We start from the raw sequence: 13,012 nt of genomic DNA on the forward strand, positions 1-13,012 counted from the left end.
CGGACACCGCCGTGCCAACCAAGTCGAAGTTGCGGCGTTCATATACAAAGGAGACACGACCCAACCGACCACGCCGAGGCTTTCGAGTCTTACATGTCGGTATGGGAGCACTGATGAGGTCCAGTGCCGAGTTTTCCCAACGACCCCGCATGGGATGGCTCAAAACGGTACAAGGGGCTACCCGACGGTTCGGTATCTTGTTTCGCCGACCTAAAGGACGCCTTCTTAGCCCGTACTCTTGCAACAAAAGGACGGTCGTGGAGACGTCGGACCTCCTAACTATCAAGCGGGAGGAGGACGAGTCTCTACGAAGCTATATGAAGAGGTTCGACGGCAAGGTCCAGCAGATTCGGGAAATCAATCCCGAATCGGCGGCCTTCGACCGATGAAGGGCCTCCCAAAGGGAAACTTAAAAGACGAGCTCATCAAGCACGGGGCACGGGCCTAGACGCCGCGAGGAAGATGGCCGACCAGGCCATCAAGGTGGAAGATTACCACAAGACGGGTAGGCCCGGCCGAGGCCGAGCCCTCGAGAGGAAAAGCGCCGGGATGATAGCCGGATGAGAGGCGCCGTGACAATAACAGTCACGGTCGATAGATCTGCCAAGAAACAGGGCTCGACGGGCGCCGCGACGGATTCGGGAATGTTTTACCAAAGGCATTACCATGACAAAACCCCTCTGGTCGCATCGGCCGCCAAGGTCTTCGCCCTAAGCGAAGCGAGGGCCGAAGTGGGAACGGCCTCCCAAGCCAAAAGGAGACGGTGACTCGAACCGATCTTTGCGAGTACCACGGCTGCGCCGGCCACCTCATCGACAAGCGCCAGCATCGAAGAATGCCATTGAAGAGCTAATTCGGAAGGGGAGCCTCGACAAGTATGTGGCCAAAGGCCGAGGAAGGCGACGCCCGGCGGCTCGGATAAGAAATCCGTTTTTCAACGGATAGGAGTTATCCATGTAGTCATCGGAGGTAACGAGAACGGTGGGTCGGCTCATGGGCACAAACGGCACTGAACGAGCCGTATCAGGCCATCAACTTTGTGCCCAACGCGGCGACCACCGCCTCCAGCATTCCCGATATGACTATTGGAGGGAAGGACTACGAGGAGTCATCGCCCCACACGGCGACCCACTCGTAGTCAACTTGGACATATCCAACCACCTAGTGAAGAGATGTCCGATAGACACAGCGCCTACACGAACATCATGTTCGGGAGTGCTTCCCACGACCTCGGCCGAGAATCAAGGACTTGAGCCCCGCACCCATCCACTATACGACTTCTCCGGGCCGGCTGGCCTGGTACCCCGGGTTCAATCAGACTACCGGTGATGTTCGGCGAGGGGAATGCGGCCAAGAATGTCCTAGCCGAGTTCGTCGTCATCAACGGCTCATCCGCCTACAATGCCCTAATAGGCCGAGTTACTCTAAGCGATGCCGACGCAGTGATGTCCATCCGAGCCCTGACACTAATGTATGTCTCGGACCGGGGGGAAGCGCATAAGCTCGTCTCCAAAGACGAGAAGGACGAGGTGGTCAACATCCAGATATCTGCCGGAGGATGCAACATGCAATCCCTCAAAGTGGCGAAGCGATCGGAGAAGGGGAAAAGCTCATCCTCACAACCGAAGGGCGACCTTATGGATGCAACCGACGGCCGACGGGGAACAGCGCCTCGATGAGGCATTAGGAGACCGATAGACCTTGTATAGCGCCGAGGTGCCCAAAACAACGTGGGCACCCCGACGCATGTTAATATCAAATGTAAAATCAACCAAGTCTCCCATGAAGATGTCCATTTTCCCCATAAATCACTGGCAGGAAGAAAGAAGCCGACGCCGTCTCATACTGTCGATTCGACAAGAGAGGCGATCGTTATAAGCCGACGCCGTCTCATCTGTCGATTCGACAAGAGCGGCGTCGTTATAAGCCGACGCCGTCTCATCTGTCGATTCGACAAGAGCGGCGATCGTTATAAGCCGACGCCGTCTCATCTGTCGATTCGACAAGAGCGGCGTCGTTATAAGCCGACGCCGTCTCATCTGTCGATTCGACAAGAGCGGCGATCGTTATAAGCCGACGCCGTCTCATCTGTCGATTCGACAAGAGCGGCGATCGTTATAAGAAGCCGACGCCGTCTCATCCGTCGATTCGACAAGAGCGGCGTCGTTATAAGCGACGCCGTCTCATCTGTCGATTCGACAAGAGCGGCGTCGTTATAAGAAGCCGACGCCGTCTCATCTGTCGATTCGACAAGAGCGGCGATCGTTATAAGCCGACGCCGTCTCATCTGTCGATTCGACAAAGAGCGATCGTTATGAAGAAATGTAGTCTTTGTGGCAGTCACCCCAAATAGTAGACGCTTCGGCAGATCACTTAAAGTGGTAGACGCCGCGTAACACGCTATCCACGCCCACTCACTTTGTCATAGACAAGAGCGGTGGTCCCCATGAAGAAATGTAGTGCTGTGGCAGTCACCCCAAATAGTAGACGCTTCGGCAGTCACTTAAAGTGGTAGACGCCGCGTAACACGCTATCCAGACGCCGACTCTTACTGTCGTACCGACAAGAGCGGCAGTCTCCATCAGAAAGCAAACACCGCGACAGTCGCGGCCAGCGCAGTTGATAAACAAATAAAAATGCCTTAAAAGCGTTAAAAACAGTTGAGATGCACACTCTAAACTGCCTCGGCCAAACCAAGGCTCAAACAAAAAGAGACGCTCAATTAATAACGTAGGAGGGCAACTCAGACAAAAACGAGAAAAGACCTCGGCCAAGCCAAAGGCAAAGTGGAAACACTAAATACCGTTGAGACGCTCAAAAGAAATAAGGTAAAGACCTCGGCCATGCCGAAGGCAAAAGAAACGAACTCTTATTAATAATAATCACGGTTTACGTGCAAAGAGAACGGAGATGACAGCCGTCCCCATTGGGATAAACCAAAACACAACCTACCAAAGCGGTACAGAGTACAAGGAGAAAAGCAAAAGCTACAATTATGTCATTTAAAGCACCAAAAAGATGGCAGGGAAGAAGGGATTAATGATCGGCCCCCGAGCAGCTGAAACAGATCTGCTGTAAACATGTTCTCATCAAGCAGCACATGATGGTGTGTGAGGAGCTGAAGCAGATCTGCTGTAAACTTGTTCTCATCGAGCAACCTATGCCTGGTGCTGCTTACCATCAGTGGCGGTAGCCGCATCTTCTTCAATAGGCAACCCAATGAGCTTTCCTAGCGGCCTCGGCTTTGGCCTCGGCGTCATCAGCCGCCCTCATTCTCTCAGCTTCCTCCTTGGCCGCCTTAGCCCTCTCAGCAAGAGCTGCTTTCTCCGCGGCCGCCTCCTTCTCAATCTTCGCCCTCACCGCCTCCTTGGCCTTCTCCACCATGGCGTTCTCCTTAGCCTCGAGCTTGTCATCAAGCAGCTTGTCATGTCTGCCCCACGGAAAGGAACCATCAAGAGGGAAAAGCCCATGAAGAGGGATCAATCAGGGCACAGCCCATGAAGCGTCAACCAATCAGCGAACAGACACGCGTCAGACATGCAACCACGGAATGTCAATCGACGCAACAGTTAAACGTCAAATCAATGCTACAGTTACCAAGCGTATTCAACACGCCCATTCACATCTCTTCGCCTGTTCATCTCCCTCAACAAAATTCCTAAGTACCTGCTCTCCGCCGGCCACATAATCGACCAAGCCGGGAAGCAGCACGGGGGGCAATCAAAAATAACCTAAGCACTCTCGGCCCTGGTCTCGGCCAGCGTCATATTATTTCCCACATCGGATACCCTTTACGCATCCATGTGGAGGGGGGATATATGGTACGGCCTAACAAGAACCACGCCGATGCTTCAGAAGAAGCCGATACCAGAAATTTTGCAAAAATACATACGCAGAATATACGCTCAACATACATCGGAGCCCATACCACGGCATAGACTACGCTGGGGGCAAATTGATAAAGATATTCTCGCACCCACGACTCAAGTCAACATATTGAAAGAAAGTCAGGGTATCCACAAAGAAAGTCAACGACTTAGACAGTCTAGCCGATGGAGCCCATCGGCCTGTCACCTGGGTCTCGGCCAGAGAAATACCAGGGTATCAAAACAAGAGAAATTAAATGGTTGTTTAAAACATAATTATGAATGCAATGTACAATACCATTTTTTAGAATTTTGGAGAATGTTGTGATAGTGTGTTTACCATTTTTTTTCCAAAAATAATGAGTACAATTCTGAAAGGTGGTTTGGTAAAGTTTTATTGATAGGGACTATGATTGACAAAATGACAAGAGATTATCCAAGAGCCAGATTAGCCACATAGATAGACTTGTAATGCTATGAGAGGAAAATAAAGTCCCATTGAGTAAAACACCACTCAGCCGTTTCGAATCTTCAATGTAACTACTTTTCTATGAAAAATTGTGCAGTTATTTTTTTCATAGGAGCTCCTATCCTGTGAGACCATGAACCTACTTTCTTCAAGTGTCGGATAAGCAAGAAACACACATGCGAACAAAACATAACACATAGCTTTCCCTCCCTCCCCTTCTCTCACTTTCTCCTATTCTCCCTCTAAACGCTCTCCCTCCTTCCCTACCAACTACACTAATTCTCTTATGAGACGATCTCATAATAATCTTATTATAAGATATTTCATATCACAAAATCTCATGAAGAGGCGATATCCGTCAGTCGCGAGCTGCATGACGGACCGTTTTCTCTCACAAAACGCCCATTAAGAGGTGAGTTGGAAGACACGTAGAGTCCCCCACCCGTCCTCTCCTTTTGTGAGACACATCTAAAAATTAATCGATTTCATATAAGAAGTACTCCGTAGTTCTTTCATTTCATTTTTTCTTTTGAGGTCTTTGTTGCTCAATATACTAAGTTGAAATAATGACCAAGTTTATTCTACACTTTCAAGCACATTCTTATTACTATTTACTAAGTTGAAATAATGACGAGTTTTAATAATTTATTCAGGAGGATTCATTCTACATGAACTCTAGTACAAAAAAACTGACTTTCAACTTTTTAGTTTTCAAAGAATCTTGATTATGACCAAGAGCATACCTGACATATATTATCATGAAAAAAACAATTTGGTTTAGATCTTTTACCCACATCAGCCAAGAAGGACATCATGGAACCAGAATCATATAGGATGAATACCTAGAGAGTAGAAACCTTTACGACCTGATTTATAAAATAAGAACCTATCACTTAGAGACCTATATGCTTCAATAATAGTATTTACTTAATAATCCGACTTACCTGCCCTATAATGAGATTTAGGATTCACAAGATCATCGACTTGGGCCTTGCCTCACCATATTCTCATAATCATGCCAAGTTAAATCTATATAATAAATATCACTATACAAATTAAATAGTAGTAATTGAGTTTTTTTACTCCAAAGTGCGTCATTTAAAGATCCATACGGTAGCTGGTATATATAGCATGGTTTTACCATTAGTAATTTTAATAAGACGTGTATATTTGATTTTAATTAGCATATTTGATGCTGCTAAATACTGCAGTGGTGGCCATAACAACTTACTACAACAACATAAACAACACAAATGAGGTAAAGAACTCGAGGTCATACATGTGCTTGAGCCTTACCCTTTCTCCTCCTTCCTCCTTACCCTTCCCCTTCTTCTAGGTGATACATGTGATTGAGCCAGTAACGCTCAAGACTACGCGATGAGATAAAGGATGTATGTTATTAATAATTTCAAGTCTTATGTGTTAAACAACTCTATTTCGCCACTCGTTGACTTGTTACCACAATCTATCTTACAGAAAATTGCATCTATATCATTCATTCCAGACCCTCACCTAGTTGACACACTTTACTGGCAAGGAACTTCTTCGGGTAACTTTTCCCTCAAGACAGCTCTAGGTTTTTTAAACGAATCAAGCAACTTACAAACACCTGAAACTCTACTATGGCGGACCATTTGGAGACTCCCTCTTCAACAAAAAGTTCGTATGTTTTTATGGGTCGCGGCTTATGGCTGTTTGATGGTTAATGTTAATTGTTTTAAGAGAAATATGGGTGATAATCCGCTTTGTCCAAGGTGCAATGAAGAAGAAGAAACGACCGAACATTTACTCCGCTCTTGTAATCGCATAGGGATTAGACCCTCTAATAATTTTTTCTTTAATACCCCTTTTAATGTTTGGTTAACAAGGAATACGAGTAACGATGTGGAAGTAAACGCGGTGGACTGGCCTATTATCTTTGCTGTTACTAGCTGGTGGATTTGAAAATGGCGAAATAATATTGTGTTTGGACGGGATTGTGAGAACCCGAGTCAGCACCATTTGTTTTTGCGCCAACAATTCGAAATAACAAGACAAGCATTCAACAATTTCGACATTCTTATTCCACCACCAAGACCTTCAAATGTTGAGATTTATGTCCGTTGGAATCCTCCACCACATGGTTGGATTCTCCTGAACACGGACAATGCTTCGAAAGGTAATCCTGGACCGGCCGATGGTGGTGGAGTGTTTTGTGATGAGACGGGAAATTTCGGATCAGCCTACTATTTCTCGTGTGGTAATTGCACATCCATGGAGGCTGAACTTCTTGCATTACTTGCCGGATTGGAAAGAGCTAAGTCGATGCACATTCCGAAGCCGTTGATCAACATGGACAACTCTCCATGTGTGAAGTTGATTAATTAGGATCAATTAGTAAGCAATAATCTAAAATTTATCGTTAGAAGATGCAAAGAATTGATCCGAAGCACTACTTGGTGGTGAAGTTGGAGCATGTTTATCGAGAAGCGAATAGAGCGGCGGATATAATTAGCTAATTGAGGAATTAATTCAAGTACTATTCCTACTTATGTAGATGTTCCATTTAATGAGCTACGTACTATTTTTCGAGAAGATGTTTTTGGGGGTAGCTATTCCCCGTGTAATAGCTAGTAGTTAATTGTATTGGGGCTTTGTCTCTCATTAGCACCAAAAAAAAATTAAGAAAATAATATATAATATATAATGATTTAAACAAGGGAAATTTAAGGTGAATTAAAATCGAGAACCAACCACTGACCTAATAAGATTGTAAAAACCAATCGAAAATGATTAATGCTTTGGTCTATAGAACCGATGATCCGTCCTCAACAACTGCAATCACAATCCCAAAGAAAAGTACAGATTCGATTCAGAAAATAGCTAATCACGATTCATAATACGCATATTCACCTAAAATTAAAGAACTAATTCGGCAAACTGAACCGCATAATCAATCTAAATAAAATACTTACTGTTTGGGTTATTTTTTTACACAAAATCCGTCCGAGGACGTGGCAGCCAGTGATTGGAACAAAGCAAGTGCAGCGGATCAATGACGTGGCCAATAAAATATCCTAAGCAAACCTTATACAAAGCCACAGTCAAACACAAGATGAACAAAACGCATAAGACGCAGTCAAGTAACAAATCCCGCAAAAATAGGGAAGTTGAGCAAAAACAGGGAGTAGGCGCTGAGGAGGAACGGGTCAAAGGGAACAACTATAAATATGAAGCAAAGGCAAAGCAGCAGGTCATTCAATCGATCATTCACTCACACTTCAAGTTTTCACTCCAGAAAAATACCTCTCACACAAGAGCATAGTCATAATTTATTAATTTTCGTCATAATTGTATCATTACGTTGTTCCTCCTCAGTACCCCAGAAGTTATAGTGCATACATTTGGCGGGATTTTGATTCCCCCGCGGTTTTTTCCACATTCGGGTTTTCCGCGTCACCAATTTCTTGTGTCCTTTACTTTTTTGCATTCTTTATTTTGTTCCATCAGCTTGCAAGTACAATCTCATCACCTTAAAATTGACCAACAATAGATCACTTTAACCCACCTAAAACGAAGTAACTATTAGGTAACTTTTTACCAAAAACATACTTGAAGTCAAACTGGAGAATAGTTAGATTGGAGCCCCAGATAGGTGGTGTTTGTTATGTGAACCTATCGGGTGTAACTTTAGAAATTGTCGACTTAGGTGCACCAATCTCAATTTCACTTGTTCAAAAGATACACTGTGCTGTTGTCATTAGAACGCTCAATTCTCATTCTCAAACAGTAATAAATCAGGGTTGTTCCGATATCGTAACTAATGAGCATGTACTCATATTTATGAGTTACTTTTTTTATCTAAGCATTGAATTCGTCGCTTTTAAACAATATGATCTCTTTTTACATGTTTTGGAAACAACATGGAGTAATAAAAGTACGTGCGAACACTAGTACAAAAATGGCTTTTGGCTACGGTTAAAAACGACTTTTGGCTACGGTTCTTCGACCGTAGTAAATCGGGGCGTTGCCTTAGATCAAGTAGTTATGGCTACGGTCAGGAACCGTAGCCTAAAGTAACTTATGGCTACGGTTATTAGAAGGAACCGTAGCCTAAAGTGACTTATAGCTACGGTTATTAAGATTTAACCGTAGCCATAAGTCACTTTAGGCTACGGCTCTCTTTTAACAGCCGTAGCCATTTCTTAATTAAAATTTAAAAAAAAAAATTATTTACAAAAATATGATTTATTATAAATGCAAATTCTTTAATTAAGATAATAATAATTAATTACAAAACCAATGTTTAATATAAAACTAACATTACAAATCAACATCAATACTTAGCTAAAAAAAATAAGCATATTCTACTCGGATGCAAAAGGTAAAAGCTACAAATTTTCTCCAAGCAGCATCATTCTAATTGATTTCACACATCAACAATTTCTTAAGCACAATTCCTGTCCCTCCATGCCTGAAAGAAAACAGACAAAAAAAAACATATTGGACTCCACAAAAGAATTTTAAGCAAAGATGAAGCTAGATTAAGTGTATAATAAGTCATCGAAATCGAGGAGAATCGAATCATCAATACTTAGCTTGCACCATCACATTCTTGTATTTGAAGGGCCAGCTTCCAATCAAAATAGCATGTAAAAATTTATGAAATGACTCGGCAGTACAAAAGTGAGTCAAACTTCAAAGTAACTTCAACAACAATACAATAAGGATTTTCCGAGAGCTAACAGTCATAGTCCTTAATAACAAAGAATCATCAAACATCTATCAAATTGTGAAAAGAGAAACAGAACGTTACCTTGGTTGATGGTGGGTGTGACATCTGAGGCCTCTGAAACTACGACAAAGCCTTAGTCTCAACAAAGGTTAGGGTCGGCTAACTTGAATCATCATCTGAATCCGTGTAGGTTTGCATCTGCCAATATAGAAGCTCCTAGACTAAGCCATTTGTATTTGTCAAATTCGGTCCATTATCGTTGGAGATATAGCACTTGGGAAACCGTGTCACAGTATACAACAATTACAACATACTTGTCACGGGTTTACCTATTTGAGCAAATATTAAATTACTCTTTGAAGGAAAAGTTTTATCACTTTATGATACCTATGAGCTAAATGCTCAAAAATGACTATGAATGTACTCTCTCAAACACGGCATCAAATCAAGTTGACACATTCTAAGCAGCTTAACAGATATTAAACGGACTCAATAGCGCATAGAAAACACAAGTCAGTCACCTATACAAGTTTAAGATAGAAATCACTACCAAAGATAGTTCCATAGCCATCTGCTACTTTACTGTACCGACAATAGGAAAGGTGACTTATGGTTCTTAGAAACCTGCAGAATTCCATTTGAGAGTCAAATATAGTTCAAATCAGTGTTAGCATTATCAAGAGACCTTATAACTTTAAGCGGCTTACAATCTTGCTATCTCCTGTCATACTTGATTCATCAATAGCAATAGCTTGACCAGATATTAGCACTCCATCAGCAGGAACCTAAATACAATGAAAGAGAACAAACATATATCATATACACAAGAAGCAAAAGAATAGCTATTTGAGCAGCTATTTTGAACGACCTTGACACCATAATAAGCTCGAAATCACTATACTTAACACGACTAATCACCTCAATATTATGATAATAATCGCCAGCAAAGATGGCACACTCATGCTCAAAATAAGCAAATAATTTGATCACATAAAGCAAAGAAGGAAACATTTAATCATCAACAAATAACGTAGAGACAATAAAGTTTATTAACTACAGCACTAAAAAAGATTAATTTGATCACATAAAGCTAATTTTCATTGTTGATTGTTAATTTGATCCATCTTTTCACAAGAATTGGTTAATTGGGAAAACTGTCAAACTTGATTGCCCCTTCCTCATAGAATTTTCATGTAAATGCAAGTTGTGAACTTAAAAAAAAAAAAAAACTAAGAAAAGTAAAAAGACAATCAGATAATAAGATGATCAGAAAACACACTTGATAAAACACAAGGGATTCTTACAAGTATACTAATTAAAAATAAGCAAAGAAAACTCTACCACATATATCAAACAACATCGACGATCGTAAATACAAACTTTATATTACTGAGCTTGATGAGTTTAAGTCAAAAAAAACAATACAACCACAAAACAGAAACTAACTCTTTAGAGAGAAATAAGAAGAACAAAGGAGCTAAGAAAAATCGACCCTCGTTACCAAACTTGTCCCAATATTGATGTGTTAAGTAAACTATAAATTATAAAATCCATTAAGGTCAGTAGTTTATAAATGGAAGAGCCCATATGGCTAATATTTTGTAAGACTTCAATACATCTTGATTTTTTGTTTTTCATTGAAGGGTTCATGCATTCAATATCAATCCTACATCAATGTTTATCTATATTCTGCCATGTCCTTAATAAATCTATAGTACATACTTTCCATGTCCTTGATTTGCAGCTCGTCAATATACACTATCAATACATATTTTGCTAATATATCTTTTTATAATTTGCAGCTGAATCAATATACACTATCAATACGACTCTAACTATTACTGTTAATTTTTTATGGTCACTTGTTTGGAGTCCTTCTTAAGCTAGATGTAAACAAACAAGAGTATAAGAATAGAAAAATGCATGCAGTTGAGAAGGAAAAGAAGGCAACATAATGTTTTCATTATAGAAAACCCAAAACAGGAGTATAAAAATAGAAAAATGCATGCCAATTTTATGGAGTTCTCCGCTCATAGATGGATACTATTCAATAATTTAACTTTTAAATACGGTTGTCACTAAATTTTGGGAGCAATAAACGTCAAACAAAAATAGGTTCAATTTAGTCTTGCTTTGTGATTTAATCATCCCATCACAGCTTGTGACCTCTCACAAAAAAAGGAGAGGGGATAAGGTGGGAAACACCTCATGTCTTCCCACTCACCTCTCAATGGGCGTTTTGTGAGAAAACGGTGCACGTCGTCATGAGCATGACGGATATCAACGTCACAAATGAGAGTTTGAGAAATAAGTTTAGCCGGATTTAAAAATTTGAAACATGGACAATGGCTTTTTTAAACAATTGTAATAAGAAATACCCTTTACTTAAGAGGTGTTTGTGTTCAAGATGACCATTTGACACTCTGTGTTTGTGCATATTTATTCTGCAAAGGCTACTTTCCATACCTACCTCACAAGCATTATCGTCGGCATTGGCACTGGAACAGACACATCCTCACCAATGCCATTTTCACCAACCAGTAACTCGGCAAAAAAGCTACACACCAAGACTTACCTAGTAAGCTACATTTTTATACTCTGTCTGTTAGTCAACAGCACGATATTCATTTATACCCACTCGTATACTTCTAATCCTAAACTAAAATATTCGATTAAGATATTAAAAAAACTCAACCCTAACCTATTGGACCAAAATCCCCAAATTACAGCACTAGAACCAAAGGTGATTTAAAAAAAAACTATTCCTAAGCTTTATAATGATTAAAAAAACTGAATTCCGTATAACAATGGACCAGAATATACCCACAATACACCAAAATAAGCTTTTCCTAAATCCAAAAGAAAAACCATACAAATTGATTGCATATAATCCAACCCTAAATCCAAAAGAAAATCCTAAACTTAGTATAATACTAACCCTAAATCAAATTAATCAAAAATTAAATAAATATATTGATTTCTTCAGGAAAATAATATATAATCCAAACCCTAAAAAATTGATTTGTTCAGGAAAAAATATCAGAATTGATTACCCGAATTTTCAGTATGGCGGTGGTGGTGGCTGCGGCGTGAGCGAAAGGAGGTTGAGGTCGTGACCTGCTGGTGTTCGCGACAATCAGTTGGCGATCGGTGTTGGCGACTTGGAAGTAAATTGTGATAGAGTTGATATGGAAGAGATTAAACGATGTTGCGTTGTGATTTTGAGTACACCCTTTGTTTTTAAAAAATAAAATAAAAAATACTCCCTCCACTTTTTTTTGTTCACCTCATTTCTTTTTACACGTAAATTAAGAAAAACTATTAAAGAATGAAAAAAGTAATAAAAGAGTTGTAAGTAGGATGAAAAGAATGATTAAAGAATGAAAAAGTAATAAAAGAGATGTTAGTGGGGTGAAAAGAATGATTAAAGAATGAAAAAGGTAGTCCAAATAAGGAAAGAAGAGAAATGGGGTGAAAATAGATAATTTGCCAAAAAGGGGAAATGGGGTGAAAATAGGAAAGTGGAGGGAGTATGATATAGAGTTGAGACAGGAGCTTGCAATAGAAAAAGTCAAGCAGCGCCAAAAATTATTACTTTTGCGCCTAAATTCATTTCGATAAAGGGCTACGGTCTATAAAATAGCCGTTGCCTTAATATATTTTCATCTACGGTTTTTAATATAACCGAAGCCATTTCTTTTTTTTTATTACTAATGCTACGGTTATTTGATAACAACCGTTGCCTTTTATAATAGGCTACGGCTATTTTTCATGACCGTAGCCATTTGTATCCGCCTAATGTCATTTCTGTACTAGTGGAAACAGAGAAATTTGTAGCGCCTTTACACCAAAAAAAAATCGCTAATAACGCGCCTTCGGTATTTTGTGGTCCTTAGAATTTATTTGCCTTTTGACTATTTACAAAAGTACGAGCTTATAGAATAGATCATCTTGTTGAAGTAA

The 13,012-nt window shown here is 40.7% G+C and overlaps 1 protein-coding gene across 1 annotated transcript; it reads right to left on the reverse strand.

The window, feature by feature from the left end:
* Positions 1 to 9,607: 9,607 nt before the first annotated feature.
* On the reverse strand, positions 9,608 to 12,834 carry LOC141641932 (uncharacterized). Its single transcript, XM_074450573.1, has 4 exons — positions 12,810 to 12,834; positions 12,103 to 12,281; positions 9,757 to 9,834; positions 9,608 to 9,673 (listed from the first exon to the last, which is right to left on the reverse strand). The coding sequence occupies exons 1-4, from the start codon at positions 12,832 to 12,834 to the stop codon at positions 9,629 to 9,631; spliced, it is 327 nt and encodes a 108-aa protein (XP_074306674.1). The 3' UTR covers positions 9,608 to 9,628.
* Between the last annotated feature and the right edge of the window lie 178 nt (positions 12,835 to 13,012).

This window comes from Silene latifolia, chromosome 2 (assembly GCF_048544455.1).
Source record: "Silene latifolia isolate original U9 population chromosome 2, ASM4854445v1, whole genome shotgun sequence".
Taxonomy (NCBI): Eukaryota; Viridiplantae; Streptophyta; class Magnoliopsida; order Caryophyllales; family Caryophyllaceae; genus Silene; species Silene latifolia.

Coding starts and splice junctions, on each gene's coding strand:
- LOC141641932 (XM_074450573.1), bottom strand. CDS start 12,834: ATGGCTACGGTCATGAAAAATAGCC. Junction 12,282..12,809: donor TACGGTCATGAAAAATAGCC/GTAGCCTATTAT, acceptor TTAAAAACAAAG/GGTGTACTCAAAATCACAAC. Junction 9,835..12,102: donor CCGCCATACTGAAAATTCGG/GTAATCAATTCT, acceptor CATTGTATTTAG/GTTCCTGCTGATGGAGTGCT.